Source organism: Phoca vitulina, unplaced genomic scaffold (genome assembly GCF_004348235.1).
Source record: "Phoca vitulina isolate PV1807 unplaced genomic scaffold, GSC_HSeal_1.0 scaffold26, whole genome shotgun sequence".
Lineage (NCBI taxonomy): Eukaryota > Metazoa > Chordata > Mammalia > Carnivora > Phocidae > Phoca > Phoca vitulina.
In genome coordinates this window covers 22,357,908-22,384,400 of record NW_022589729.1, presented here as the reverse complement: position 1 = coordinate 22,384,400, position 26,493 = coordinate 22,357,908, and the positions used below count along the sequence as shown (strand labels likewise).

At 52.8% G+C, this 26,493-nt stretch overlaps 1 protein-coding gene across 5 annotated transcripts in view; it reads right to left on the bottom strand.

Annotated features, from left to right (window-relative positions):
* Positions 1-205: 205 nt before the first annotated feature.
* Positions 206-26,493, bottom strand: part of TNNI1 (troponin I1, slow skeletal type) — a 28,996-nt gene continuing 2,708 nt past the window's right edge. Inside the window, exons 1-11 of one of the 5 annotated variants that reach the window (XM_032422410.1) lie at positions 22,994-23,140; positions 13,430-13,571; positions 11,132-11,184; positions 7,635-7,667; positions 6,969-6,972; positions 5,431-5,472; positions 4,632-4,763; positions 3,912-4,001; positions 2,556-2,732; positions 1,513-1,622; positions 206-576 (exon numbers count right to left, since the gene is read on the bottom strand). In XM_032422410.1, coding sequence (XP_032278301.1) covers positions 1,515-1,622; positions 2,556-2,732; positions 3,912-4,001; positions 4,632-4,763; positions 5,431-5,472; positions 6,969-6,972; positions 7,635-7,645 — 564 coding nt within the window. In that variant the 5' untranslated portion in view covers positions 7,646-7,667; positions 11,132-11,184; positions 13,430-13,571; positions 22,994-23,140 and the 3' untranslated portion in view covers positions 206-576; positions 1,513-1,514. Of the gene's footprint in view, positions 577-1,512; positions 1,623-2,555; positions 2,733-3,911; positions 4,002-4,631; positions 4,764-5,430; positions 5,473-6,968; positions 6,973-7,634; positions 7,668-11,131; positions 11,185-13,424; positions 13,572-22,993; positions 23,141-26,493 lie in introns of those variants that run through there. The other 4 variants (XM_032422411.1, XM_032422408.1, XM_032422412.1 and 1 more) reach the window with 4 other exon arrangements.

The following is a 26,493-nucleotide window of genomic DNA, read 5'->3' as shown; positions in this document are numbered from 1 at the left end:
GGTAATCTGAGCATCCTGGGTTGTGAGGGAGTGCTGTGTGATGTCACTGGGACTGAGCAGAATGGGTCCCAGAGGGGCCTTAGCAGACAGCTGCCAATTCCTTAGACCTCCATTCCGACCCTGAGCTCCCGCCTGGAGCCCAGCACACCCATCTCTCCAGACTCCCTGTCTCTTTCTCCTGAGCACTCACAGCCAGAGTTACAGAAATGACCAGAACCCTGGTTTTTAATGGAAAAGCTGTGATACCTGGGGGCACTCTACATGTCACAGAAGCAGTGGAGGGATGTGGCAAGGGGCCAGAGGGAAGGTGCTCTCACACCTCTTCCTCCTCAGCTTGGCTACACCGCGGCTGGCCGGGGTCTCCACCCTGCCAGGATGAGGTCTTCAGACACTGCTCTCTGTCCTCTTGGGTGTCTGTTTAATCCCAGTTCCAGAGGAGGGCACTCAGGCTGGAGGGGAGAAGTGGGAACAGGATGGGAGGTTCCAGAAAGGCAGGGTGGGATGCAGAGAGGTAGGTGAGCCAGGTTGGAGGGAGGAGCGCAAACGGAAGCCCAGAGCACAGCGCAGCAAGCCGGCCTGTAGGGACAAAGAGGCAGAAGCCATCTTACCGATTTCCCCGTGGGACATACAGTTCTGGGACTTCTCACCCCTAGCACCCGCCCCCCCCCACCCCGGGCTGGACCATCATCCAGAGGGGCTCCTATGAAGCCTCAGCCTCTCAGCCCAGGACCCGGGCTCCCTCCCCTCCCCTTTCGGAACCCCTGCCACGGCTGTCCACACTGTGGCTCCTCTACCACGGCTGGTTAAGTCCCACCTCAGCCTTACAACGCACCCTTCTCCTGTATCTGCTAACACTTGCCCATCTCTTCCTCCTGTACCAGGGCTACGCGCCAGACCCCTGCCCTGTTGCACAGCCCCTCAGCACTCCCGTGGGGCTTTTATGCAGCCTCGCTTTGCTGCTTTCTCCAGCAATTTCCTCAGAGAAGGGCTGGTCTTGTCTTCTCTGAATGGAACCCCCTGGGACCAGGGACTCTGAGTTTGGGGTACTTTACCAGGAGGTGTTTTTAAAAGCTTAGACTTTGAGAAAGTCAGAGCTGGAGGGCCTTCAGGGATCTTCCAACCCAGTGGCTCTCAAGGTCTTGCGGGAGAATCACCCGGAGGGCTGTCCCCGCCCCACACACCCCCACCCCCCCACCGAGTTGCCGATTCAAGGGCTCACGGGTGAAGCCAGATCATTTGCTGGTAGAACTGATACTCCTGGACCGAGGACCACACTTGGAGAACACTGATCTGATACAACCTCCAGGTTTATAGACGAGGGGAACAAAAAGTGTCCCAAAGCAGAAATGATGCGCCCAAGGTCTCCAGGGGCTGGAGCCAGGACCGAGCTGACCAGAGCTGACCCCCATCCATGCACCACACTGGGCCTGACCCACCGGCCGTCGTCCTGGAGCCCCTATTATCTGTTAGATTCTGGTGGGCCCCAGAGGAAGGGAGCTGGTCTCTAGGTACCTCTACTGTGAGGTCGGAGACTTAGCGGCATCAAACATCTTCTTCCGGCCTTCCATCCCAGACATGGCCTCCACGTTCTTCCTCCAGTCACCCACCTCCACGGGCCGTTCCTATTGGGGGGCCACACACACAAACACACACACACACGTCAGAGACCGAGCAGGCTGGAGGGCAGCTGGGGGCCCTCCAGGCACAAGAGCAACTAGGTGAGGGGAAAGTCAGCCTCTTCGAAAAGAGGAAATCCCAACACCCCTGCCCAACTGGGGAGGCCCAAGGACACATTTGGGGTAGACACGGGACAAGCTAAGGCTCCACTAGAAGAAGGAAGCTGTGTCGGCTGGGAGTTCTGGATGATCGCAGTGGGATGCCGGGGTCAGTTCCCACCCCAGTGAACCACAGCCCAGCCTTGCCTCCAGACCCACACCAACCTCCTGGTCTGGGGCTCAAGGCCACCTCTTCTAAGAAGCCTACCTCCTCCCTAAACTGGCTCGTTTTCCATTTTACCCGCATACTACCTGCCATCTCTTCTCTTTATGAAGTTCTCTGGGCCAGAGACCATGTCTTTCATTCATGTTCCTTCTAGAGCCCATCCATTCTGAGCACATATATTGAGTTCAATCAGCTTTGAGTGATTTGTTGCTGAATGAGTGATTGAACTCAGTTCTCTAATGTCTGTGCTCGTGTGTCCTATGACCACAATGACCTGCTGTCTTCTTTTCCCCAGTAGTGACAGAAGGCACTATCTCCCTGGTCACCCCAACTCTACATTCTCTTCACACTGGGTGCAGTTTCTACTTTATTGCTTGGCCTGGCTTCCTCTAGGTCCCGGTTTCCTTCTCAGATTGAGAGCAGCCTGAGGGAAGGGAGCAAGTCTTCTTTCTCCCAAAAGAGAATCACAAGACTTCATCACTGGTCTCCCAGAGGGTTCTAGAATGTTCTAGCAATCTGTCTGGCCTCCAACAGGAGCTCCTGCCTGAGGCTATGTGACAGAGTGACAGGTGATAGGACAGGGGGTGAAAGGTCCTGAGAAGAGGGGTCCTCACCTTCTCTGTGTCTTCCTTCTTCACTGACTTCAGGTTGGCCCTCAGATCCATAGACACCTTGTGCTTGGAGCCCAGTAGAGCCCGGAGCATGGCGTCGGCTGAGACCCGGACCCGACGCAGTGGTGGACGCTTGAATTTCCCACGGAGGTCCAGCACCTTCAGCTTCAGGTCCTTAATCTGCAGGTGAGAAGGAGCAGGGGTTCACAGGAGAGGGAGCACCCCCAGAGCACCCTTCCTGAGGATCTCAGACTTCTAGGGTCCCAGCCAAAGCTACACCCCACATTCTCCAGCTTCCAGGCCAGACCCTCTGGGACACTCAGACCCCCCCCCATCACTTTCAGAATAGCCACAACGTGTTTGTTGATAAACGAATGAATGCGTAAATGGACAGATAAAGCCCATTAGCCATCTCTGTCATGGTTACGTGAGTAGATGGGGCAGCCCCACCAAACTCAGCACAAGTCTGGTTTGAAAGCCCTCTTTGGAGTGTGGGGCTGCTTCCTCCTATTCCTGGGGCCCCATTCCTGCTTCTAACTAGTCCCTCCCGGTGAGCCTTCAAAGCAGTTCATTGAGAGCACAGCCTAAGTCCAGTGGGGTGGATAAAATTTCTAGGGTGCTATCTCTGGAGGGAATTCTGGGAAGATTCATGATGCTACAAATCATCATTCCTTCCGGGGAGAAATGGGAAGGAACAGAGTGGTCTCTGATCCCGCCCCCTCCCCTCCTCCCTGCTTGAACAAGCACCCAGGAGCAGCCCACGAGAGCCGCAGGGGTTCTGCCCTCCATGTTCTGCCCCACCACATGGGAGCAGGGTCAGCATGGAGCTCCCGCTCCCACACCCCTCGCCGAGGGAGCGCTGAGCACCGCAGTGGGGGGCAGCGACCAGCCCTGCTCCCACAACCACCACTGTGCGACCCGGACAAAAGTTCTCAGCCTCTCTGAACCTCAGCATCCCCCTTTGTAAGGTGCAGGTAATAGCACCTCCTTTATCCACACGCGTGTAGGGAGGATCAAAGGATGCAATGCACATGAAAGCCATTCGCAAAGGGAAGATGTTATTAACTAGCATGTGATTGTTTGTGTGGGTGAACAAAGAGGTGAAGAGCCCCTGTGGCAGATTGAGAGGAAGTTTGTGCTTTTCATCTGCGTGATTATCCTCTCTCTGCCCATCTCCAGCCCTATGGGCCTGGAGTGGAGGGACCACAGCTTCCCAAGTGGCCACTTGTGAAACCCTGCAGAAGGAGGGGGACCTAGTCGGCAGCTGCAGCATCAGTGCCCACGTCCCGGCCCCCCCGCCCATTGCCCCACCATGCACCTAGCCTGTGCTAGCCGTGCCCTCCCCTCCTGCAAGCTCACCTCCCTGGTGTTGTGGAGGCATTTGGCCTCAATGTCGTATCTCTCCTCATCCACCACCTCCACCTTGGCGTGCAGGTCCCGGCACAGGTCCTGGGGGAAGCCAGGTTAATCAGGCAGGAACAGAAAAGAGGAGAGAGGAGTCATCTGGACCGCAGCCTCCCTTTCCTGCCTCTTTGCCCAGTGCCTTTGCAAAACCTGCATTCTGGAAAGGAGCTGATATACCCCTTCTCTCTGAGGTTCATGGCTGCTGATAGCTCCCTGCATAAGCCCTTTGTTTTCCTTTCGGAATGTCATTGTTTTCTTTACAAAGTTTTCTCACGATAAAAATAATATAAGCGAGTTGCAGAAAATGTGAAAGCTAGGTATGAAACAAAAAGAATAAACTATAAATAACAAGTGATGCCACCAGTGGGAGGTGACCCCTGGTGACATTTTGGTGTATTTCTTTCCAGTCTCTTTTCTCTGCAGTCGCTGGCATTGAAACAGTTATCAGTGTTTTTCAAACATTAAAAACCTATTTGTAGGGGAAGGACAGACAAGTCCTGAGGCTCCCTCCCCGCACTTGCGAAATGGAATCTACCAGCACCACCTCCCAGGGGCCTATGCGCTGACATGGGACCATGTAAGGGAAGAGCCCCTTGAAAAGGAACAGAGCCCAGAGCTCCGGTATTAGTGCAGGCTCCTGCCACCTAGGCCCTGGGGTCAGCCCCGCAGACTCACCTGCAGGGCACTGAGGGACAGGCCGCGGGTCTGCAGCGTGGGGATGCGCTCGGCCAGGTAGCGCTCCTTCTCAGCCTCCCGCTCCTCGTGCTCCTGCTCCCAGCACTCCTTGGCCTTGGCCAGCATCAGGCTCTGGATAGGACAGAGCCTGCTGAGCCAGGAGCCCAGGGCTCTCGTGCTCCCCACCCAGCATCAGGGCATGAGGGGAGGAGGACCCCGGGCTGGAGCCGGCTCTTGCCGCTGGCCCTACAAGCAACGAGTCCTCTCGCACTGGTCAGGGCCCCGACCAGGCGGCCCTGGGAGCGTGTGAATGAGCCGGCCCCGAGGCCTGCAGATGTGTGTGCTGCCTACAGGCAGGGCCGGGGAAGAACAAACACTGAGCCACCACACACAGCATCTCTCGGACCCTGGAGCTGTTTTCCCTCACAGTCCTCCTCGTACCCACTTCTGGCGCGTTTTGGCCCACAGAGCTCCAAAGAGAGAAACTCTGGCCAAGATAAAGCAAGGCCCTCCGGCAGCCACCAGTGGATTACCACCCTGAAGCTGGTCACTGCCTCCCCTCAAGAACCCGGGCAGGAGCCAGGTCTCCCTAGTTTCAGGTTTCCACTCGCTGACCACCCGGCTCCAGGCAATGGCCGGCCTCCCTCATCATCATCCTCACTTTGTCTTCTCCTCATCATCCTCACTTTGGCCTCCTTCGTCTTCACCCTCCCCCGACCCTCCACACCCCCGCAGAGTCTGCACCGCATCCCCTCTGTCTCCCACTGGATGTCCCCCCAAAGCCAGCACAAAGCCTCACCTTCAGCAAGAGTTTGCGGGAGGCCGTGATCTTGGGCTTTCTCTGAGGGTGAGAAGGGGAGAGACAGGTGGTGAGATAGAGGTGGCAGAACTGGAAATCTGGTCTAGGCCAGCATGCGTGCCTGCCAGGTTCACCATGATTACCCAGAATCCTCGCCATAGGGTCCCTTAAAAGGCCCCTCATCGTTGTGATTTAACCCCTCAAATTCAAGGAATGCTGTAGTCAGTGACCTTGACCCTGACCTAGAGGCTGAAGCCCTCACTTTCAATCCTGGTTCCAGTGCTGGTGGGACCCTGTGTGGGTCATGTGACCTCTGTGGGCACGTCCTTCCTCATCTATAAATAAGGATGCTGAGACCCACCTTCCTCAGTTCACAGAATTATTACAGACAGAATGACATCATGGACGTGCAAATCCTTTGAAAAGCATGAAACAGAGGCACCTGCTTAGCGCTCTGGATAGTAATATACCAATACGTTGATGATCTGTCGTGTCCAGAAACAAGCTGTGAATTTCACACATCAAGAAGTGTATCTTTTTAGATGTCACAACTTTTTTTAATGTCAACACCATCCATATTAATCTTTCTCAGCTATAAAAATATTGTTTTCTCTTCTTATTAAAAATACTTGATATACTCTTGCCAACTAGGTATGTTCTAATAAGTCTTAGCTTGCGGCAGCATCCCCCCAACTCCAGGGGAGGTGACGGTAAGGAGGGCTGTTCAACCTCTAACTAATGAGGTTGTGAGGCTTTCTGAGCACTTGTATCTCTTCTTGACCATAGGTCGTCGTTTGTGGTTGCTGCCAGAGAGCGGCTATCTACTGGTACTGTGCTGTGTGCTGGGACAGCAGAAGTGAGCAGGCTTTAAGGGAGAAAAGGGGCTTCATATTTTATGGATGGAATGTGTGACTTCTAATCTGACTGTTCAGAATGGTTTGTCTGTCCTTTCCTCTCCTAAAGCGAGGGCTGGGCTACATTTCAGGTTAGTGTGCTTGTGGGAGAAATGGCCTGTTGCTATGGTCATCACCACTCACGGTTTACACCCTGTCATGTACCCACGGCAAATGTTTCTTTGCAATGTTGTTTCCCCACCAGCTGGTGAGCTTCTAGGCCATCTCGTTTGACCATCGATCAGTGGCGACTCACTTTAATATGAGCCTCAGCAAAACTGAGAAATTCATATGGTTATTGAAAAATGGTGTATGTGATTCTGAGAATCTCTGTGCCAAACGTCCCCTCCATCAGTGCTGCTAATTCCCACCCTTGCCAGTTCAGAGCCCGATCCCTGTAGTTCCTAACCCTGCAGTGGACACACGCTGTGTTCTCAGTACTGTTTCAGGATCAGAGTTATCTAAGACCTGAGGGGAGTGTAAGGACACCTCTTTGCTCCTCTCTCAATGTTTGGTCATTGGGCAGGGGTAGAATAACCCAATGATGATCCTTTGTTACTGGACTGACTCTACAAAAAAACAGGATGGTCCCTCAGGGTTAGACAAGTGAGCAAGAATGGGTGAGATACCCCACATCCCACTTACCTCGCTTCAGGCATCCACCACAGGAAAGACAGGAGGAGAGAGCAAAAGACAGAGTGTGAACAATTCATATGACATATGCAAGAGCAGGACCATGTGGATGAGCCCGGGCAGGGGCGGTGTGGTGACAACCACACACCAGAAGGACATCAGGCATCAGGCAGGGGGACCAGCTCAAGGGTTCCAGCAGAACAGAATAAAACTCCAGTGGCCCTCTGGGCTACTGGAGGTTCTTGCTGGGAGATGCTGGCCATTGTAAGTCGGGGAGGAGTGCTGGAGATTCCGGGAAGCCTCAACATAGGGTTCCAGCATGGGAAAGCTCCCGTCCCTGGCCTTGTGGGCAAGTTCCCAAAGCTTTGTTCATCTGTTGGGCCAAAGCAGAACCATGGCCTGGCACACGCAATTCATCTGGCCTGCGCAGAGAAAAACTCTGTAAGAGGCCACAAAGGTCTTCCCCAGGCAGCCTGGAGCATGGGTTCTGCTCAAAGACTAGGAGGACACGTGGTGGCACAGGGGACCTAGGTACTCAGGATTGTTCCTTCTGTTAAAACCTGTTCTCCTGGGAAGTTGCTTCAGGGCTTGGACAGATGGTGCCTCCCCTAGGGGGCTGAAATCTGCAGCAAAGGGCCTGGCTTCCTCCGAGCCCGAGAGAGGGATGGGGCTACTTACACTTCAGGCATGGTGGCGGTCGGGGGGCAGCACCTGGAGGCACAAAGCAAACGTCAGTGTGGGCAAGCTGTAACTCCTGCCGCCCAACCGAGCTGGGCCTTGGGACCGTGTCAGCACCCAGCCTGGGAGAGCCGGACGACAGGAAGAAGAAATCAGACAGAATGGATTCCAACAGGTCGGGATGGGATAAATATTTGTGCATTGATACTCTTTTTTTCGTTTATTCACTCATTCATTCATTCACTCATTCGTTCACAAGAGAGAGAAATCTTAGAAAAGCAAAGAAACAATATAAGAACTGTAAGTGGCTCTATTGGACAGGTATGTAGGGTGGGGATCTGCCAACTACAGCCCTCAGGCCAAATCTGCAACCCCCCCCCCCCCCCGCTCCGCCCCGCGGCCTTTTGTTGCTTAAAGCGTTGTAAAATAAGGAATACGCAACAGAACGTTATGTGACCTGCAAAGCCTAAAACATTTACATCAAGCTCTTTCCAGCAAGGTTTGCCAACCCTCATGGGGAACAGAATGGAATCCATAGAAATCTATTTGAAAAGTGAGGTCATGGGGCCCTCCACAACAGGCTGAGTTTAGAGTCTCTCCTGTGGACAAGGGTGAAGTTCTCAGAGAGAGGAGAATCTGAAAGTGGAGGGGCACAGAGCAAAGACGAAATGCAGGTAACTGCCATATGGCACAAGTCCAGGGGGCGCTATTCCCATGCTGGGCCATGTCCTTGTGCCAGGGGTGCCGTTCACATGGACGGCAGTGTGAGGGGCAGCCCTGGGGTGGGGCGGGGAGGAGGCCCTGCACGGAGGGGCTTGAAGCCAGCAGGTGAGGCAAATCCTGCCTTCTACTCTCATCTTCATCCTGACCCTCTCCAGGCCAGTTTTCTTCTCTGCAAAAATCCAGGTGAGATAAATTGTCGTCCACTTAAAAAAGCTCTTAAACCTTTTGTTCAAACCAAATTTTACTTGGACGCAAAACAAATTCAAGCAATCCGAGCAAACGGCACAGGCTGAAGGGGGTACGTAGGAGCCCGTGGCCCTCTGTGAGGACCCCGGCTGTGGAGCACAGTTTGAAGTCCCCTGACTGTGTTGTCCTGGGGCTCCCTTTAGTCCCGACAGTTGGGGGACCCAGGCCAAGAAGGGGGTCCTTGAGGCGGCACAGGGGGATACTCCAAAGCCAAACCCAACTCACCATCTTGCCTGGGCCTGGACAAAGAGCATTCTAATAGAGGGTGGGGATTGTGCAAAAGATCAGGGGAAGAAGGACAACTCTGGTGGGAGCAAGTGTGCGAGGCAGGACAGGAATCCGGAGCTGGGTTGTGTGTATTTGGTGGGGCGGGTGGGGGGGGGGACATGGAGCACAGGATCAGGAGTTTGAATTTGGCCCAGGAACCTGGTTTGGTACAGGGGAGGGCAGAATCCAAAGGACAATTGTAAAGTGGCTACCAGTCATTTCATTCCAGAGCCACCTCCTGTCTCTGCCTTAATTCTCTCCTTTCCCTGTGTGCCCGTGAAGCCTCCTCCCCCAGCCCATGAGTGGGGCTCGGCCACCTGTCCTGAATCTCCCCCCAACTGCCAGAAAGCCCTCTGGGCCTCCCACCTCTGCCTCTGCCACCTAGGGAGGGTGAGGCCTGGGGCGGAGGAGGGGGAAAGGGAGTGTGACCCCAGAGTCTCAGCTGTCACCCCGGGGCGCAGAGGGAGAGGTAGGATCCAATCCATAAATTCCCCAGATATTTGGCTGAAATTAGATTTTATCACCAGCTGTTTATTCTGAGGGCTCCACTCCTCGGACGACTAGCAAGCAGTCCAAAGAGAAACACTAGCCGGTGAAGAAACACCTCCAGGTCCGTCTGTCTGTCATCACTGCCCAGCCATGATGCCAGTCCCCAGGGGGCAGCAGGTCTCAGCTGGTGGGGATGTGCCTCACCCTTGGCGGGCATTTGGCCATGGTCACGCCTCCCTCAGAGAGCCCACTGTCACCAGCATGGGGCCCTACTGGCCCAGGCCAGCCTCGGGCTCCTGCCAAGCTGCAGGGCCTGCCCCCCCAGCCTGCCCCCCTGACAAATGCCAGGCCCAGGGGTCCCCAGCCTGTGCTTTGATACCCACCAGATGGGACCCCTTGACAGGTCCTGTGGAAGACAAGCAGAAACCTGATAAGAAGTCAGGATGCAGATAGCAAATGTGACGTTGGAGGGCCGGCATTCCATCTCCCCCACAAGTAGCAAGTGAGGAGACAGTTAGAAAATCCACCCCTGGAGGGAGGGAGTGAAGGATGGCCAGGGGTTGACTCAGAGCTAGGCTTTCTCTTCCCTGAGGCCCCGCGGGGTGGACCGGGAATATCAACTAGACTGGGAGACTGAGTGAGGGTGAGCGCATGAGCGTCTGTGTGTAATTGAGTGTGTGTGTGTGTGTGTGTGTGTGTGTCTATAGGGACAGGAACTGATCTTTTTGCACACCTGATAATCAGGGACACAAATTTCTGGTTAGGCTCATGTTCTTCCCTCTGCTCCCCACCCCCTGACCTTGGACCCTAGTTCAAGGGCATCCCAGTCCTCTTTGACTGATCATTAGCAAGCATTGTACTTCTACACCCCCCACACCCCTGTCTTGAGCTCTTAGCAGGAAAGCCTAACCTCAGAACCGCTGTGGGACAATCTCCCAAACCCAGCGTCTGGTGCTGCCTTTAGCCCCCACCCCACCCCCAGCCATGGATCCCAATATAGAAGGTCCCCTCTGTTTTGCATTCAGAGACTCTCGTGCCCCAACCCCAAATGCTGTCACCATCAGCCTTCCCTCTAGAGGCCCCCCACCACTACTTTCTACTCCTCAGAGCCAGGAGCGGTGGACAGCGGGGTTGGCAGCCTGTCCTCACCCACTCTTGCCCTGCTATAAGATGGGCGTGCAAGGGGAGCCAAGCACGTCCCTCGGAGACCAAGAACAAAGAGGCAAGATGGTTTCCTCAGTCCGCAGGGGCTGGGGTCTGGTCTACTAGGCTCCCCCCAAGTCCCACACACCAGAGCACCTTCTTTGTCCTCTGCTGCAGCCATCGCCCACTTTAATTGCTCACCACGCTCTTCCTAAACTTCCCAACGCAGCTCCGCCGCCCCCGCTCTCTGATTCCCAATGCCACCCCCTTCCTCTAGGCACCCTCTCCCTCCGGGACCTGCTGGGCAGCCTGGTGTATAACAATCCCCAGGCTCTACCCCGGGGCCCCTTGAGCAGCCTGGGGGGAAATTCTGCTCCTGGCTCTTAGCCTGAAAATGGGCAGTGGGGATTTTACCTCCAGTAACAGTTTTGCAGGAGAGAGGTCATTCCACAGGATAAAACACTGTGGGAGCATCTTAGAACTGTTCCCTCAGCCAACCCAAAGGTACAGGCCATGCATGATACGGGTCTTCTTCCATCTCCATGCCCTGGTGGTCTCCTCTAACTCAAGCCCCAGTTTCTCTCTCAGGGCTCGACCTAGATCCAAAGTTCTGGGCTGCAGACACTTACCTCGTTCAGGCTCTGTGAGCTGGGCTGGCCTGTGTCTCGCTGTGGACCGCAGACTGTGAGGGGCAGGCAGAGGGGAGGCTATGAAAACTATGGGCCACAGCAACTGGCCAGTAAAAATAGAACAGACCCGCTGCCCCTCCTCCCCCCCACCCCCCCCCCACACAGAGCAGACACACGCTGAGGAACACACAGGAGGCCCGCCCTGAAGACGCGTGTGTCCAGGCTCAGGGGGCACACTCATCCTGTGCACACAGAGACCACCGACTGAGTCAAACCAGCACCCACCTAGGGGGTCGCAAGCCAAAGAAGGGAGAGAATGAGCAGCCAGACCAGATGAGGCACTGAGCAGCGACGGGCCCAGGGCAGAGCCCGGGGCTCTGGCGGGGGCGGGGGGGGGGGGCGGGCACCGGGAAGCCTGGGGGGCCCAGCAGAGGCTGGGGGCAGGGGAACTGTCTCTCGGACCTACATCTCTCACAAGGAAATGTGGAGATCAGACTCCTGAGCCCATGTTCCAAAAGCCTAAGAGGACTAGAGACTGGATTTGGGGGCTCTCGTGCGGCTCTGGTACACGTGCCCTGGGAGGATACCCGGGCTCGGGGGTGACGTCAGCAGCGCTGCAGGCCAAGTCCAGGGAGCGATCTGGGGCTGAGCTGAGGTGCTGGTAGCCGTAGCGTCCACCTTTATGCTCAGGGAGGCCTGAGGGTCTGTGGACGCTCTGTACCCCCCTCCAAGTAGGTTTCCGGGAATCTAGGTTTCCCGGGTTCCAAATGGCACCCCACATCCCATGCCTGGAACTCAGTGAGACTAACTCACCTTCTCCCCTGCCCTACCCTCTGTCTCCAGCCAGAATCCAGGGGGCTGGTGGCGTGGAGGCTGCACCTGTTTACTGGGTATTTTTAGGACAGTTGATGAACACATAATACCCACCCTATAGTCAGAGAAAGACAATGCCTGCTATGTTAATCCTGGGGCTATTATCGTTGGTCATCTCCTGGGCCAGGATCCCAGGCTGAGACAGGACAAGCAGGATACTGAGCCCCCTTGGAGGCCAGCCAGAGGCCTCACAAGCAGCAGGAGGTTAGGGAGCTCTGCCATGCTGCCTGTTTGGTGGGAGAGAGAGCTGGTGGACAGGGGTGTCCTAAGGAGACACACCCACAGTGCCTACAGAGGGCTCAAAGACCCTGCCCTTTGGACACTGCCATTCTGGTGCCCAACGGAGGCTGCTCTAATTTGGTTCTGCTCAGGCCAGTTTGGGAATGCCCCCATGCTGGAAGGCTGCCAGGGAGAAGGGACAGGGCGGGGGAAGTTGTAGGGCTTGGAGGCATAGGATTCTGGGTGGAGGGGCTGGGATGGACAGTAAGGACAGGCATCCACCCAGGAACAGCAGGAGGTCAGAGAAGGGGTGTGAAGGTTGGGATGAGTCTACTGGAGTTTACCGCATTGGCTTAACCATGTTTGTAATTTACACAAGAACTTTCTTACAACAAGTTAAGATGCACCAAAATAAATGAATTATCTGCATGGATTATTCTGCTTTTTAGAAGGGAAAAAAGAAAAAAAACATTGACAAATGGAAGAACAAAAGGGGGTTGCAGGGACCACAACGAATCATGGACTCTGAGGGCCTTGGGGTGTTAGTCATGCTCAGTCCCCGATAGGACAGAGTGGGGCCAGCAACCCTCATCCCAGACCCCATCGACACCATCCCTCCACACCATGTGGTCCAACTCTCCATCCTCACATCCACCACAACCTGTCAGCCTCTTTCCTGCTGTCTGCTCACAAGTGACCTTCAAAAATGGGACTGTTTTGCCCTGTGGTCCTTGCATCTGCCCCAGTCTTCCTTCAAGTGTGGACCACTCTGGAGGCAAAGGCCTCTGAGGTCTGCCTGCAAGGCTGGCGATCTCTGGCGGGAGGCTGCCTACACCCAGCTGAAGGGCCACCGCTGGATGGCATCGGCCCTGGGCCCCACTCTCTGCCCCAGCCGAGTGTGCTTCTGCAGCCTTTCTCTTGGCCTCCCCACTCACTGTCACCCGCCTTAAAGGTCACCCCCGGCTCGGTGCTTATCTGCCCACCTCCCATTCTGCCTGTGGAGCGGGGGCCACTGTCCAGGGACCTCTGAGGCTGTGTCTCACACAGACACCCACCTGGCCAGGGGTGACCCCCAGACACAGAGCCAGAAACAGTCCTCATGGCCCTGTAAGACCCCCAGGCAGAACTCCCTGTGGTGGGCTGAATGATGGCCCCCCCCAAAGGGGCCCATGTCCTAATGAGCAAAATGTGAATATGCTACCTTACATGGCAAAAAGCGCTTTGCAGATCTGATGAAATGAAAGAACTGGAGTTGAAGAATTATCCTGGATTATCCATGGCGGCCCAATCTAATCACATGGGTCCTTATCAGACTGAGGCATTAGGACCAGGGTCGGTAGTAGGACACCTGATAAAGGAAGAAAGACCAAAAAAGAGAGAAGATGCTATTGTGCGGCTGGCTTGGAAGACAGAGGACGTGACCTTGAGCCAAGGAACGCACGCAGCTTCTAAAAAGCTGGAAAAGTCAAGGAAACAGATTCTCCCCTCGGAGCCTCAAGAGGGAAGCAGGCCTGCCGACACCTTGTCTGTTAGGCCAGTGAGGCTGATTTTGGACTTCCGCCCCCCGGAACCGTAAGATAACAAACTTGTGTTCTTCCGAATCACTGGGGCTGTGGCAATTTGGTACAGCAGACGTTAATATGCTCTGTAATGCTTTGGACATTCGCGAGCCCAGGACTTCACGGCTCAGGCTGTGCTCGGGGCCTGGGGGCGCTCAGGTCCAGTGTCCCCTGGGCCTGACAGCCCGGAGCAGACCCTCACGCATCCTTGGCCAGAATCCAGCCCACCAGGGCCTGGCCTTCCTAGAAGTCAGCTCTGAACTGACAGGATCACAGGATGTCAGAGCAGGAAAACCGTCCAGGGCAGTCACGGTGCCCTTGAGGACACAGAGGCCCAGAGAGAAGGGGCCACATGGTGAGTGGGCCAGGTCTCCTGACGGCCAACCCGGCACTCCGTCCCCTTGACTATACCCCAGTTCTCATCCTACCGTCCCTCCTTTAACTCTCCTCTAACCCTGGCCTCGCCTTTAACCCTCACAGCTGCCAGAGGCCTACAGGTACCCTCAACGTGCACCGGAAAGCGGCGCCCCACAGCTTCGTGGCCCCTGCGGCCCGGCCTGGCCTGCTCCGAGGTCCACGTGAGCGGAATCATCCCCCACGCTGCACCTGGCGGACCCAGCTCTAACCTACTAGAACCTTCATCTTCTGGCTCTCTATTCTCACATGTGAGGTTGCACTCGCCTTCTTGTGATCCATCCTGTGAACAATTTTGTGTGAAATGCTCAGGCTGATCTTGTTCATACACCTCATCCGGCTTCATCTCCAACCCCGCCCCCCCGTACTGAGCCAGTGAATCGAGCTTTGGCCCTCCACGCCTGCCTTAGCCTGACCCTGCTGTAGGCCTTCTAGACTCTAACCCAATGTAGGGTCACCATGATTGACCCAGCTGCAGTGTCCTCTCTGAAACTCAGCTTCCTCATTCGGACACCGGCTTTAGGGTGCACCGTGGCCCGAGGGAGAGCCTGGCCTCCTTGGGGACGCCCCCTCCCTGGGGCAAAGCTGATGGCCTTCCCTTAGCGCCTTTTGAAGTTCAGGGAGAGTCTGAGGCGGACTTGACCTGGGCCCATGTGGTCTGTACCCTCTCAGCTCTCCCAAGACTTTCCAGCTCAATGGAAAACAGAAGAAAGATTGCTGGAGAAGGAATGAGAACCAGGACTCGCCAGATCCAGGGAGAAAGGGGCCAATCCAGGAAGAGGGAGCAATTCGGGGTAGGTGAGTTGAGGGGAGAAAACCTGGAGGGGTTTCCAGCCTCTGGTCCCATTGCTCCCAATGTCCCAGAGCTGGGGAGGCCACAGGGCAAGGAAGGAAGTGTCTGGCCAGAGGAGCTAAGCCTTGTAAGGCCGTGGGTTGTGGAGTCAGGGCCCCATCCCCTCAGTGGCGACACCTGTCAGCCCGACTGCCCTGGCATTGTCTGGGAAGCAGAGGAGCCCAAATTAGCAAGTGACAAGGCTCAGCCTGCCTTCCAGGCAGCCCTGCCCCCACACACCCTTCCCCACACCACTCGGGCCATCACCTCGGGGGCAGCCAGTCCCCTCCCGGCCTCCTCCCCCCAGCCCACCTTAAGCCCAGCAGTTGATCCAGGGCCAGTTTCCAGGAGCCAAGTTCTGAGAGGAGGCCGGGCTGTGGGCTGAGGAGGCCAGAGCAGAAGGAACAAGGAGCCAAAAGTAATCACCCTTCACTTTGCTGCCACAGCCTAGCGTCACCATTAAAGCCTGTGGCATTAGACATGTGGCTCAGCCCAGGGAATCGACACACAGCTCACTAGCAATGCTCAATAGTGTAACCTCAGACCTTTAGCCCTTCCCAGGCTCTGCTTCACCTTCTGTAAAATGGGACAATAATGGCGCTTACCTCAGAGTGTGGCTGTGAGGCCCAAGTGAGGTAACGTGTCCGGAGGGCTTTGCGAACGTCTGGCACAAAGCAAATGCTTGACAAACGTTAGCTCGGAGGATATTCTCATTGAAGCCTCAAGGTAACACTCTGAGATAGGCACCATCATTAACCCCATTTTACCGATGAGGAAAGTGGGGACTCAGAATGATGAAGCAACTCACCCAAGACTCCACAGCAAGGAAGAGTCAGAGGTGAGACCAGCACCCAGGTCTCTGTGCTCCCTAACCAGCCCTGCCCCTGTCGTCTGGCACAGCAAGCGCTCGGTGAATACGGGCCATGCGTGTCTTCAGGCAGCATGATGCTTTCTACCAGGAATCTGGAACGGACCAGCCTTGGGCCCCCAAAGCCCCATGTAATTCATTCCAACGTTAGAAACTGTAAGTGATGCTTTGATGAGCTGTTCTCTATCTACCTCATTGTAAGAGGTGCGGTGGTGTAGCAACAGATGGTATTAGCCTGTACTTTCAGTGCTGAGATACCCTTAGGAGGAGGCCCTTCGCTCCCCTCCGAGGAGGCCTGGCTGGGGCCGGTGATAGGCGCAGCACCACTGCGCAGGCCAGAAGCCGGGGAGAGGCATGGCAGGGAGGGCCCCAGCAGGCTCCGGGCCTGGGCAGAGAGGGGGCTGACCTCCAGCTCAACAGCAGGTATCTCTCACCCTCCCTCCTTCAAAGCTCCGCACCTCCCCACCACCTTCACACACCCCTGACTTCCTCCCACACCCTGCCCAAACCTCTTGTGTCCTCCCTTGAGCACCCTTCTCCTCCAGCTCAGCATTGCCCACCCTGAGTCCTTCTCAGCCCATCTGCTCAGTTCCCCTGCCGGCCCAGTGCTATGATGGAGGAGGGGGACCAAAGGCCACCCCCACTCCCACCCCAGACCTCCTGTATGCTGCCAGCTAAGCCCTCACACCCAAGAGCCTGGAGCCAGCCCAGGCCTCGACAGGTCCCTTCTCCAGAAATCCCATAATCAGCAGGTGGAGTTTGGTACTGACTCTGTGGGGTTGGGAGGGGATGTGGGGGACGGAGGTGGACAGTGAGCTGGCAAACCAGGGGTGGACCCCACACTAGAAACAAATTCTTTTCAAAGTGACATGTGAGCTGGGGTACCTGGGTGGCTCAGTCGGTTAAGCGTCTGCCTTCAGCTCAGGTCATGATCCCGGGGTCCTGGGATCGAGTCCTGTGTCAGGCTCCTTGCTTGGTGGGGAGCCTGCTTCTCCCTCTGCCTCTGCCTGCAGCTCTCCCTGCTTGTGGGCTCTCTCTCTCTCTCTCTCTCTCCGGCAAATAAATAAATAAAATCTTTAAAAAATAAAAAAGTGGGGCACCTGGGTGGCTCAGTCGTTAAGTGTCTGCCTTCGGCTCAGATCATGATCCCAGGGTCCTGGGATCAAGCCCCGCATCGGGCTCCCTGCTCGGCAGGGATTCTGCTTCTCCCTCTCCCGTTCCCCCTGCTTGTGTTCCCTCTCTCGCTGTGTGTCTCTCTCTGTCAAATAAATAAATAAAATCTTTATAAATAAATAAATAAATAAATAAATAAATAAATAAATAAATTAAAAAGTGGCATGTGAGCAGTCAGCAAGGCTGGAACCCAGAAGCCAGCTCACTGTGTCTCTTCCCCAGTTCGGCCTCCCCTTCCCCCTTCCCACCCCTCCCCCAATGTGCCCCAGCTCTGTCTCCAGCCAGGCCTCTCTTGCCCAATTCCCAGTTTGCCTACCCCTCCGTCCTAGCCACGTGAGTCCATTCCTGCCTCCCGCCCGAATTCCCTGGCTTTCCACTTCTGTATCTTTGAGCTTGCCATCTTCCGAAGCAGAAACGTTACTCTCTTCTGCTTTCAGTCAGTGGATGGAGTCCCTGCTGGAAGCCACCTCCTCCCGGAGGCCTTCCCAGACTCCACACCCATCTCCTGCACAGGACTTCCTGTCTGCGCAGCTCAGCTGGTTCTAGGCATCACACCACTTCTCTCCAGGTACAGTTTTCCCTTCCTGCTGAGAAAGCTGTCTGCGGAGCGGGGCAGGAGATGGGGCTCAGGCGCAGCACGGAGTCAAAAGAGCAGGCCTCTGCTAGCCCCGTGGTTTGCAACTTTTATAGTGAGTGCATCAGCATCCCCTGCAGGGCTTGGTAAAACACAGACTCCGGGCCCCACCCCCGGAGTTTCGGATTCAGCAGGTCGTGGGCAGAGCCTGGAAATGTGCATTTCTAACAAGTTCTCAGGTGGTGCTGGTACTGCTGGCCTAGGGACCGATACTTTAAGAACTACTATAGTTATACCAAGTAGAAAAGGCACCCATTGTGGACAGACACAACCCTTTGGGTCAATGGCTTGACTTCAACCTGCGCCACCCCTCAGTAGAGCTGGTGACACACAGCCCAGAACCACTCTGACCCGCTTCCTGCTGTTGTCCTCCCCCCCGCGCCCATGCTCCAGACCCGGGGGACTCTGGAGGTCCCCACACAGCCACAGCCATTCATCCAGGCCCTGGGGATACCACAGTGAGCCTCGGGGCCCGGAAGCCAGGCTTGGGCACCTGGACACGGGTTTCCTGGGTCCTGGTTCTGGCTCACTGCTTTCCCTCTAGTCCTTCTTCCCAGCTGCAGAAGACATTATTTTCTTCTTTGTCAAAGGGCTGAACTTAGTCCCAGGGCTAAGAGGGGACGGTGAGTCAGTGGGGACAGAATCCCAGCCTGCTGTCCTGCCCTGGTGCCAAATCTGTGTCTTCTGCCGGGGCCACCGCGGCCTGTTCGCTATGCGCGCTTGCTTAGCCAACGGCAAGCCCCTCCTCACACCTGGGTCCCAACCCAAACCCCACGTCTGCCCCTCCTTCTGTTCTTCACATCACAGAAAATGGCACAGGCACCACCCCTGAGCCAACCCCCAAATCCCAGAGTCATCCACCACTCCTCTCCTCCCCCACTCCCCACGATCAGCGGAGCACCGAGTTCGGTCCTGCTCCCTGCTCGGGATCTCCGACCTGCCTCTGTCAACGTGGGCCACCACGTGTGGCCGGCTTGGTTGCAGCCTCTCCAGGATCCCCCTGCTGTCTGAACCATCTTCCTAAAACAAGGACAGAGTCATGTCACTTCCCCATTTCTCCCATCAGTGGCCTCAGGATGAAATGCAAACCCCGTAATCAAGTTACATGCCCTTTGGGATCTCACTCTTGAAGCTTCCCTGGCTTCCACAATCCCTTAGCTCCGGCCACACAGAGCTACTCAAAGCTCCTGGAGCAGCAGAGGCTTCTCGGACGGCCTTTCTCTCCCACCCCACCCCAGGCCCACTGTACCTACCCCCCTCCAAATCTCAGCAGCATGTTGACTCCTCCAGAAAGCCTTCCCAGACGACCCCAGACTGCATTAGGAGCCCTCGTCCAGGCTCCACAGCCCCCACGTGTCCCTCTTTCCCTGCATTTAACCCAGAATTTTGAAGTCACATTTTACTATCCTGGACAAACTTGAATGTTGACACCATGTCTCACTCATTTTTGCATCCTCAGTGCCCAGCACAGTGCTTGGCACATAGTACGTGCTCAATAAATGCTCGTTGAATAAATGAATGGACAACACAGAGAGAAGCCTTCTGACCAAAGACAGTGCAGGAAATTGGCCCTCAGGGCTCAGGAGAATCCTTGTTTGTTCCCCAGGGTCCTGAAATAAGGTTGGAGTGCTCATGGCTAAGGGCACAGGGAAAGGGCTGTCTGGGAAGCCATCTTGTTCAAGTTCTTGGCACCCAGAGGTCTGGGCACCCTCCCCCTGGGAGAAGCAGCCACTTACTGACCTTGACATAGGTGATGAACCGCTCTCCCCTCCAACAATGTGCTGGGACTTACATAGAAACAACAGCTGGACAGCTGGGCCTTTGTTGATGGTAAACTGAGCCTCTCAGAGGTCACTCCAGACTATGACCACCTCCTCACCCCATGTCCAGGCTGGGGCCAGGAACGTCAGGGGTAGAGACGCCAACACAGACAAAGGGCCCTGCCTAGACGCCTGGTGAGCACCTAGGGCCTGGCCAGCTTCCTCCTCCCCTCTCCACTCCGCTCCAAACCCCCCTCTGCAGGCTCCAGCCCTCTTTCTTCACCCTCTCTCACACCCGCCCCCACGCCATGACACCATGACTGTGTCTCAGGAATCTTGGGGCCGAATTGACCAGGAAGGGGACTTCCAATGAAGTTCCTTTAAGACCCCCACCAGGGAGCACCTGGGTGGCTCAGTTGGTTAAGAGCCTGTCTTTGGCTCAGGTCATGATCCCAGGGTCCTGGGATCGAGCCCCACATTGGGCTCCCTGCTCAGCGGGGAGTCTGCTTCTCCCTCTGCCCCTCCCCCCACTTATGCTCGCTCTCTCTCCCTCTCGCAAATAAATAAAATCTTAAAAAAAAAGACCCAAGCCAGGATGAAATAACCTCACCAAAACCCCAAGGCTGGGCGAACCTCCTTCTGAGAGCAGAGCTTCCATGCACCCCGCTCCCCGTTTTCACACTGGGACAGAGGGGCACCTGGGCGGCAGACTCTTAGTTTCAGCTCAGGTCATGATCTCAGGGTCCCCCACATCACTTCTGGGGCTCCGTGCTCAGCAGGGAGTCTGCTTGAAGAGTCTTTCCCTCTGCCCCTCCCCCCACTTGTGCTTGCTCTCTCTTGCTCTCTCTCAAATAAATAAATCAATCTTTAAAAAAAAGTGCTACATAATACATTGGATTTCAATGTAACAGACTATGAAAACTTCATTGTATGGTTTCAGATTCCACATGGTAGCTAACCTTTAAAAAAAACTCCCTCTTGGTGAGATTCATTTATTTATTTTAGAGAGAGAGAGCGCACAGTGGGGAGGGGCAGAGGGAGAGAGAGAGAGAGAGAAACCCAAGCATACTCGGTGCTGAGTGCAGAGCCTGGCTTGGGGTTCGATTCCACAACCTGGAGACTATGAGCGCAAGATCGCAACCAGGGCCAAAACCAAGAGTCAGACGCTTAACCGACTGCACCACCCAGGCGCCCCTGGTGAGTTTTAATATAGAAGACTATCCACAATTCTCTGAAAAGTCTATTAAAATACTCTCTTTTCTAACTACACGTCTGTATAAGGGTGGATGTTTTTATGTACTTCAACCAAAACATTCTAACAGATGGACTACAGAAGCAATGTGAGAATGCAACTGGCTTCTATTAAGCCAAACACTGAAAGGATTTATAAAAATACAAAATAGGGGCTCCTGGGTGGCTCAGTTGTTAAGCATCTGCCTTCGGCTCAGGTCATGATCCCAGGGTCCTGGGATCCAGCCCCGCGTTGGGCTCCCTGCTCAGTGGGAAGCCTGCTTCTCCCTCTCCCGCTCCCCCTGCTTGTGTTCCCTCTCTTGCTGTGTCTCTCTCTGTCAAATAAATAAATAAAATCTTTAAAAAATAAATAAATAAAACACATAAATAATGATAATTCATTTTATTTATATTATTTTTGTTTATGTGATTTATAACATATTTATTAAAATATTTTATTTATATTAACATGTAAGGTGGGTTATTAATATAGTTATTAAATGGATTAACCAGTATTTTAAATTTTTCTGTTTTAGTTTCTAAAAAGGTAAATATTGACAGCTACTACCTACTTAAACAAAAAGTGTATAGGCTTCTCAATAAAGAGTGTAAAGGGGTTTTAAACCCCCCAAATTTGGAAACCACTATTCTATGTTTTTAGTAGATTATTATTTTATCCTGATTCACTTATTTTACCTGTAAAATAAAGTTAAAAAAACAAAAATGATCAAGAAAAAATGAAGTATGATTTTTCATTTTGTCAAATGACAGCCAGTGACAGGAATCAATAAGTTTCATAATATCCAAGTTATTAAAGGTAGGACTGGCCACTGTGAGTAAGCTCTGGGGATTTTATGGTTTTGCGGTTTAATAAAATGTCCCTAAAATGACAAGTTAGGGAAATTTTCATAAGAAAGTCATGAAACAGTTTGTGCAACTGTGATTTTTATTTCCGTCCTCTGTGTGTTTTTGTATGAGATAACTGGCATTAACCGCCGTATTCCCAGGAGGTGAAATTCTAGTTCATAGGAGCTGGAGATGAAGTTTTCCTCCTTGCCACCAGAGGGAGGTGTGTGTGTGTGTGTGTGTGTGTGTGTGCGTGTGACTTTTTGTGGTACCTACCAACTATGTATATGAGATCCATTGTGAAAACTTAAGAGAATGTGAATCCCTTTCCATTTTATCTCTTCCTCCACCCCTTCACCCAGATGATAAACTATCAAAAGTGTGTCTAGTCCCAGGCCCTTCCTTATCCATCACCGGCAGAAACTTCCCTGCGCACATTCCTTGTTCACACTTGGTAATCTGGGTCAACCGCAGTACAAAGCTTGGAGAGCAACAAATACAGCGTCTCTGACAGGAGTGTTTTTTTAGTGCAATTACTGTAACCCCAATATAGGTGCTTTGACAATGTTGATCTTTCTTAAGGTGAGGTCTCCCTGCAATCTAGAAGTTCCTTGGAGGATCTAAGCGGTTATGTGGTTCTTTACTTTTTGAGGGGTTTAGAACTTTTTTGAAAACTGTTGAAATCCATAGCATTCATAACCAACATTTTGTTTTGTTTTGTTGTGTTTAAGATTTTATTTATTTATTTGACAGAGAGAGAGAGAGAAAGTGAGAGAGGGAACACAAGCAGGGGGCGTGGGAGAGGGAGAAGCAGGCTTCCCGAGGAGCAGGGAGCCTGATGCGGGGCTCGATCCCAGGACCCTGGGACCATGACCTGAGCCAAAGGCAGATGCTTAACGACTGAGCCACCCAGGCGCCCCTATAACCAACATTTTGAAAGTCATAAGCTTTCATACACACCAATTCCAGGGAACTCAGAAACCCTCTGAAAACCCATTCAAAGACCCACGTGGGAGGGGGTAATGCCTGAAGCTGTCGTGCGCGTACAACTGACTCCAAGGCCTTATAGAGCCTCCTTCCAGCCCCGGCTCCTCTCTGGCACCGCCAGAGATGAAGCGGAGGAAATGGGGCTGCAGGACAAGGCAGCCGACACTAGAGGGCAGTGTGAAGCAGGGAGTGAATGAACCATTTCTTGACTCCTCAGTAGGCAAAGAATAAAGGTATGGAAGGATGAAGAATATTCCTACTACTGTTTCTGCTATTTAAGGATATTGAGGTTCTCAGGATGCCTTGTGGAGGCCAGGGAGCCAAGATATTTCACAGCCTGTGACAAAACGATATTTATACTCATCAACACCTCTACCTTCGTGCACAATCAGCTCAAAATAATTTGGGAGTTTCAGCCTGGGGTGAAATACACACTTGCTAGACCCTCCCTGTTATTCTCCCCCTACCTTGATTAATGCGAATTCTTCATGATCCAGACTGAAAGGCACACAGAAGATAGCTTTCATCTCCTGCTTTGTTGTCCACATGAATATATTAAAAAACTCCCAAGCTTATGCAGCCATCAAAAGGAATGAGATCTTGCCATTTGCAACAACGTGGATGGAACTGGAGGGTATTATGCTGAGCAAAATAAGTCAAACAGAGAAAGACATGTATCATATGACCTCACTGATATGAGGAATTCTTAATCTCAGAAAAAAAAAAGCGGGGGGTTGGGGGGGGGGGGGGGGGGTGGGGGGGATGGGGTGACTGGGTGATAGACACTGGGGAGGGTATGTGCTCTGGTAAGCGCTGTGAATTGTGCAAGACTGTTGAATCTCAGATCTGTACCTCTGAAACAAATAATGCAATATATGTTAAGAAAAAAAAAAAAAGAAGAAGAAGATAGCAGGAGGGGAAGAATGAAGGGGGGAAAATCGGAGGGGGAGATGAACCATGAGAGACGATGGACTCTGAAAAACAAACTGAGGGTTCTGGAGGGGAAGGGGGTGGGAGGATGGGTTAGCCTGGTGATGGGTATTAAAGAGGGCACGTTCTGCATGGAGCACTGGGTGTTATGCACAAACAATGAATCATGGAACACTACATCTAAAACTAATGATATAATGTATGGTGATTAACATAACAATATAAAATTTAAAAAAAAACACTCCCAAGCATTTGTTATACATACAACAACTATGTGTTTTATTACAGCACTGACAAGGTGTGATGAATTCTCTCAGAAGGACTCAAGGTGGGGGGCGCCTGAGTGGTTCAGTCGTTAAGCATCTGCCTTCGGCTCAGGTCATGATCTCGGGGTCCTGGGATCGAGCCCCGGTCGGGCTCCCTGCTCAGCAGGAAACCTGCTTCTCCCTCTCCCACTCCCCCTGCTTGTGTTCCCTCTCTCGCTGTGTCTCTCTCTGTCAAATAAATAATCTTTAAAAAAAAAGAAGGACTCAAGTGGTGCCTGGGTGGCTCAGTCGGTTAAGTGGTGCCTGGGTGGCTCAGTCGGTTAAACTCTTGATCTCAGCTCAGGTCTTGATCTCAGGGTCATGAGTTCGAGCCCCACATTGGGCTCCATGCTGAGCATGGAGCCTACTTAAATTAAAAAAGCGGGGGGGGACTCAAAAGAAGCTTCACCAAGGAGGCAACGCCTGAGCTAGTTTTTTTAAGAAGTACAGGAGTTCATCAGGAAACCAAGGAGAAAGGGCATCATGCCCCAAGGAATGCCACAGTAGCATGAGGTGTGGCGTGTGGGGAATTATGGGCAGTCTGCTCTTGCTAGTGTGTGAAGGACTAGGCTGGGGACAGCAGGAGGAGTTGAAGCTGGGAGTAGATGTGGGATGATGACAAGTCACAAAACCTGATCTGCATGTTAAGTGCCAGGGAACCCAGACTTCATGCATTTAATTGAGGTCCATTAAAGTGTTATAAACCAGAGTAACACAGTCAGATGTGAATTGTAGAAAGTTCACGGAAGACTCCACTATAAAGGCTGGATTAGAGAGTGGAAGAATTGGAGGCCCAGGGACCCAGTTCAGAGGCAATAATAATAATAAACAAATATAATAAAAAATTAATACTATAATATAAATAATATACAAATATGACCAAATAATGAGAATAATAAGGGGTGACTTCTGAGGAGGACCTGGATGAAGGCAGCAGCATAGAGCAGAGGGAATTAGAAGGACAATCTTCGGAAGGAAAGAGGAGGAGAGGGAAAGGCAGGAGCAGAAAGTTGAGGACGAAACCCCAGGTGGAACAGACATGGGATGGAGAGGCAGAGGAAGGAACCCAGAGGAGTGGAAAAGAGATGTGGGTAGAGCATAGAAATCAAGAGAAGACAGAGTCCCAGGAAGGAGGGGTAATCAACTGCGTCAACATCCTCGAAGCTCACTCCACCAACTGTGTTCAGCAAGTGGGAAGTCTTTGATTATCTCAGTGGGAGGGTTTCAGTGCAAATACCAAAATGCTAGGGTTCAGGCCATAGTGGAAAAAGAGAGGTGTTCTCTCCAGAGACACTGGACCAGAGAGCTTTGGGATCGGGGATAACAGGCACAGCTGAGAACAGGAGTATCATACTAAAAACAAGGGGATGAAGGGAAGTTGACAAATAGAAGTGTAAGACACACCCACTCCCTCCTGCTTCTGCTCCAGGAGCAGCCAAGCTCGTACTCCCTGGTGGGAGACATGAAGATTCTGATCCAGGGAAACTGACCATCCCGAGAAAAGGCATTGACATTTGAGAGTCCTGCAATGCGGCCACAAAGTTGCAGCTTGATCACCCTGGAGTAAGAGCCATGAAAGGCCAGCCCCACCCATACACAGAGCTTCCAGTTAGCTTTTGAGTGTCTTAAATTCACATATATAAGTGGACATTCAAAGATCACCAGATCTTGTTTAAAGATTTATTTATTTATTTCAGAGAGAGTGAGAATCCTCAAGCAGACTCCCCGCTGAGCATAGAGCCCAGCGTGGGGCTCAATCTCAGGACCCTGAGATCATGACCTGAGCTGAAATCAAGAGTCGGACGCTTAACCGGCTGAGCCAGCCAGGCGCCCCAGGATCACCAAATATTTAAGGAAAACATCTAAGTTGAAAGAGAACTAAAACAAGCAGATTAAAAGCCATCTGGAAAAAGCACACAATGCAAGGAACAGAGCAAAACTTCAAAAAAAACTATGATTAATAGAGAGAGAGGAGTTGTTTTGTCCATGAAATAGGAACACAGTGCTGTATAAAAAGGACAAGAAACATTCAGAAAATGTTTTTAAAACTCTTGGAAATTAGAAATATGATAGCAACAATCTAACATTCAGTAGAAGGGCTGGATGAGAAAGTTGAAGAAGTCTTCCCAAAAGTACAAAAAAAGATGGGAAATAGATCAGGAAGGATAAGAAAATTAAAGGATCATCCAGGAGGTCAAATATCTTACTATTTGAAGTTCAGAAAGAGAGATCAGAGAATTTAAAAGGAGATGGTTATCAAAGCAATTAAACCTACACCTCCCAGAACTGAACGTTTGCGGTCACCAAGTATCCAGTTCTATTACAACAACGACCTAAGGCAAGGGGACAAAAGATATTTCAAGCTTCCAGGGAGAAAAAGTGGGTCACATACAAAAGACTGAAAAATTGAATGGCTGTAGGTCTCTCAATAACAATACTGGAAACTAGAATACAATAGAAAAAAAAATGCCTTCAAAATTCTAAGGGAAAACAATTTCTAACTAGAATGCTACAGATACCCAGCCAAACTATCAGTTAACTGTGAAGGCAGGGGACAGATAATTTCCACTACGCAAAGCCTCAAAATTTTCTTGCTTCTTTTCCCAGGAAGCTGCTGGAGATGGTGTTTTACCAAAATGAAGGAGCAAACCACAAAAGAGGAAGGCATGGGGGGCAGGAAATTGAGAATGGGTAGGTAAGAGGCAAAGGGAATTCTCAGGGTGATGGGGAGG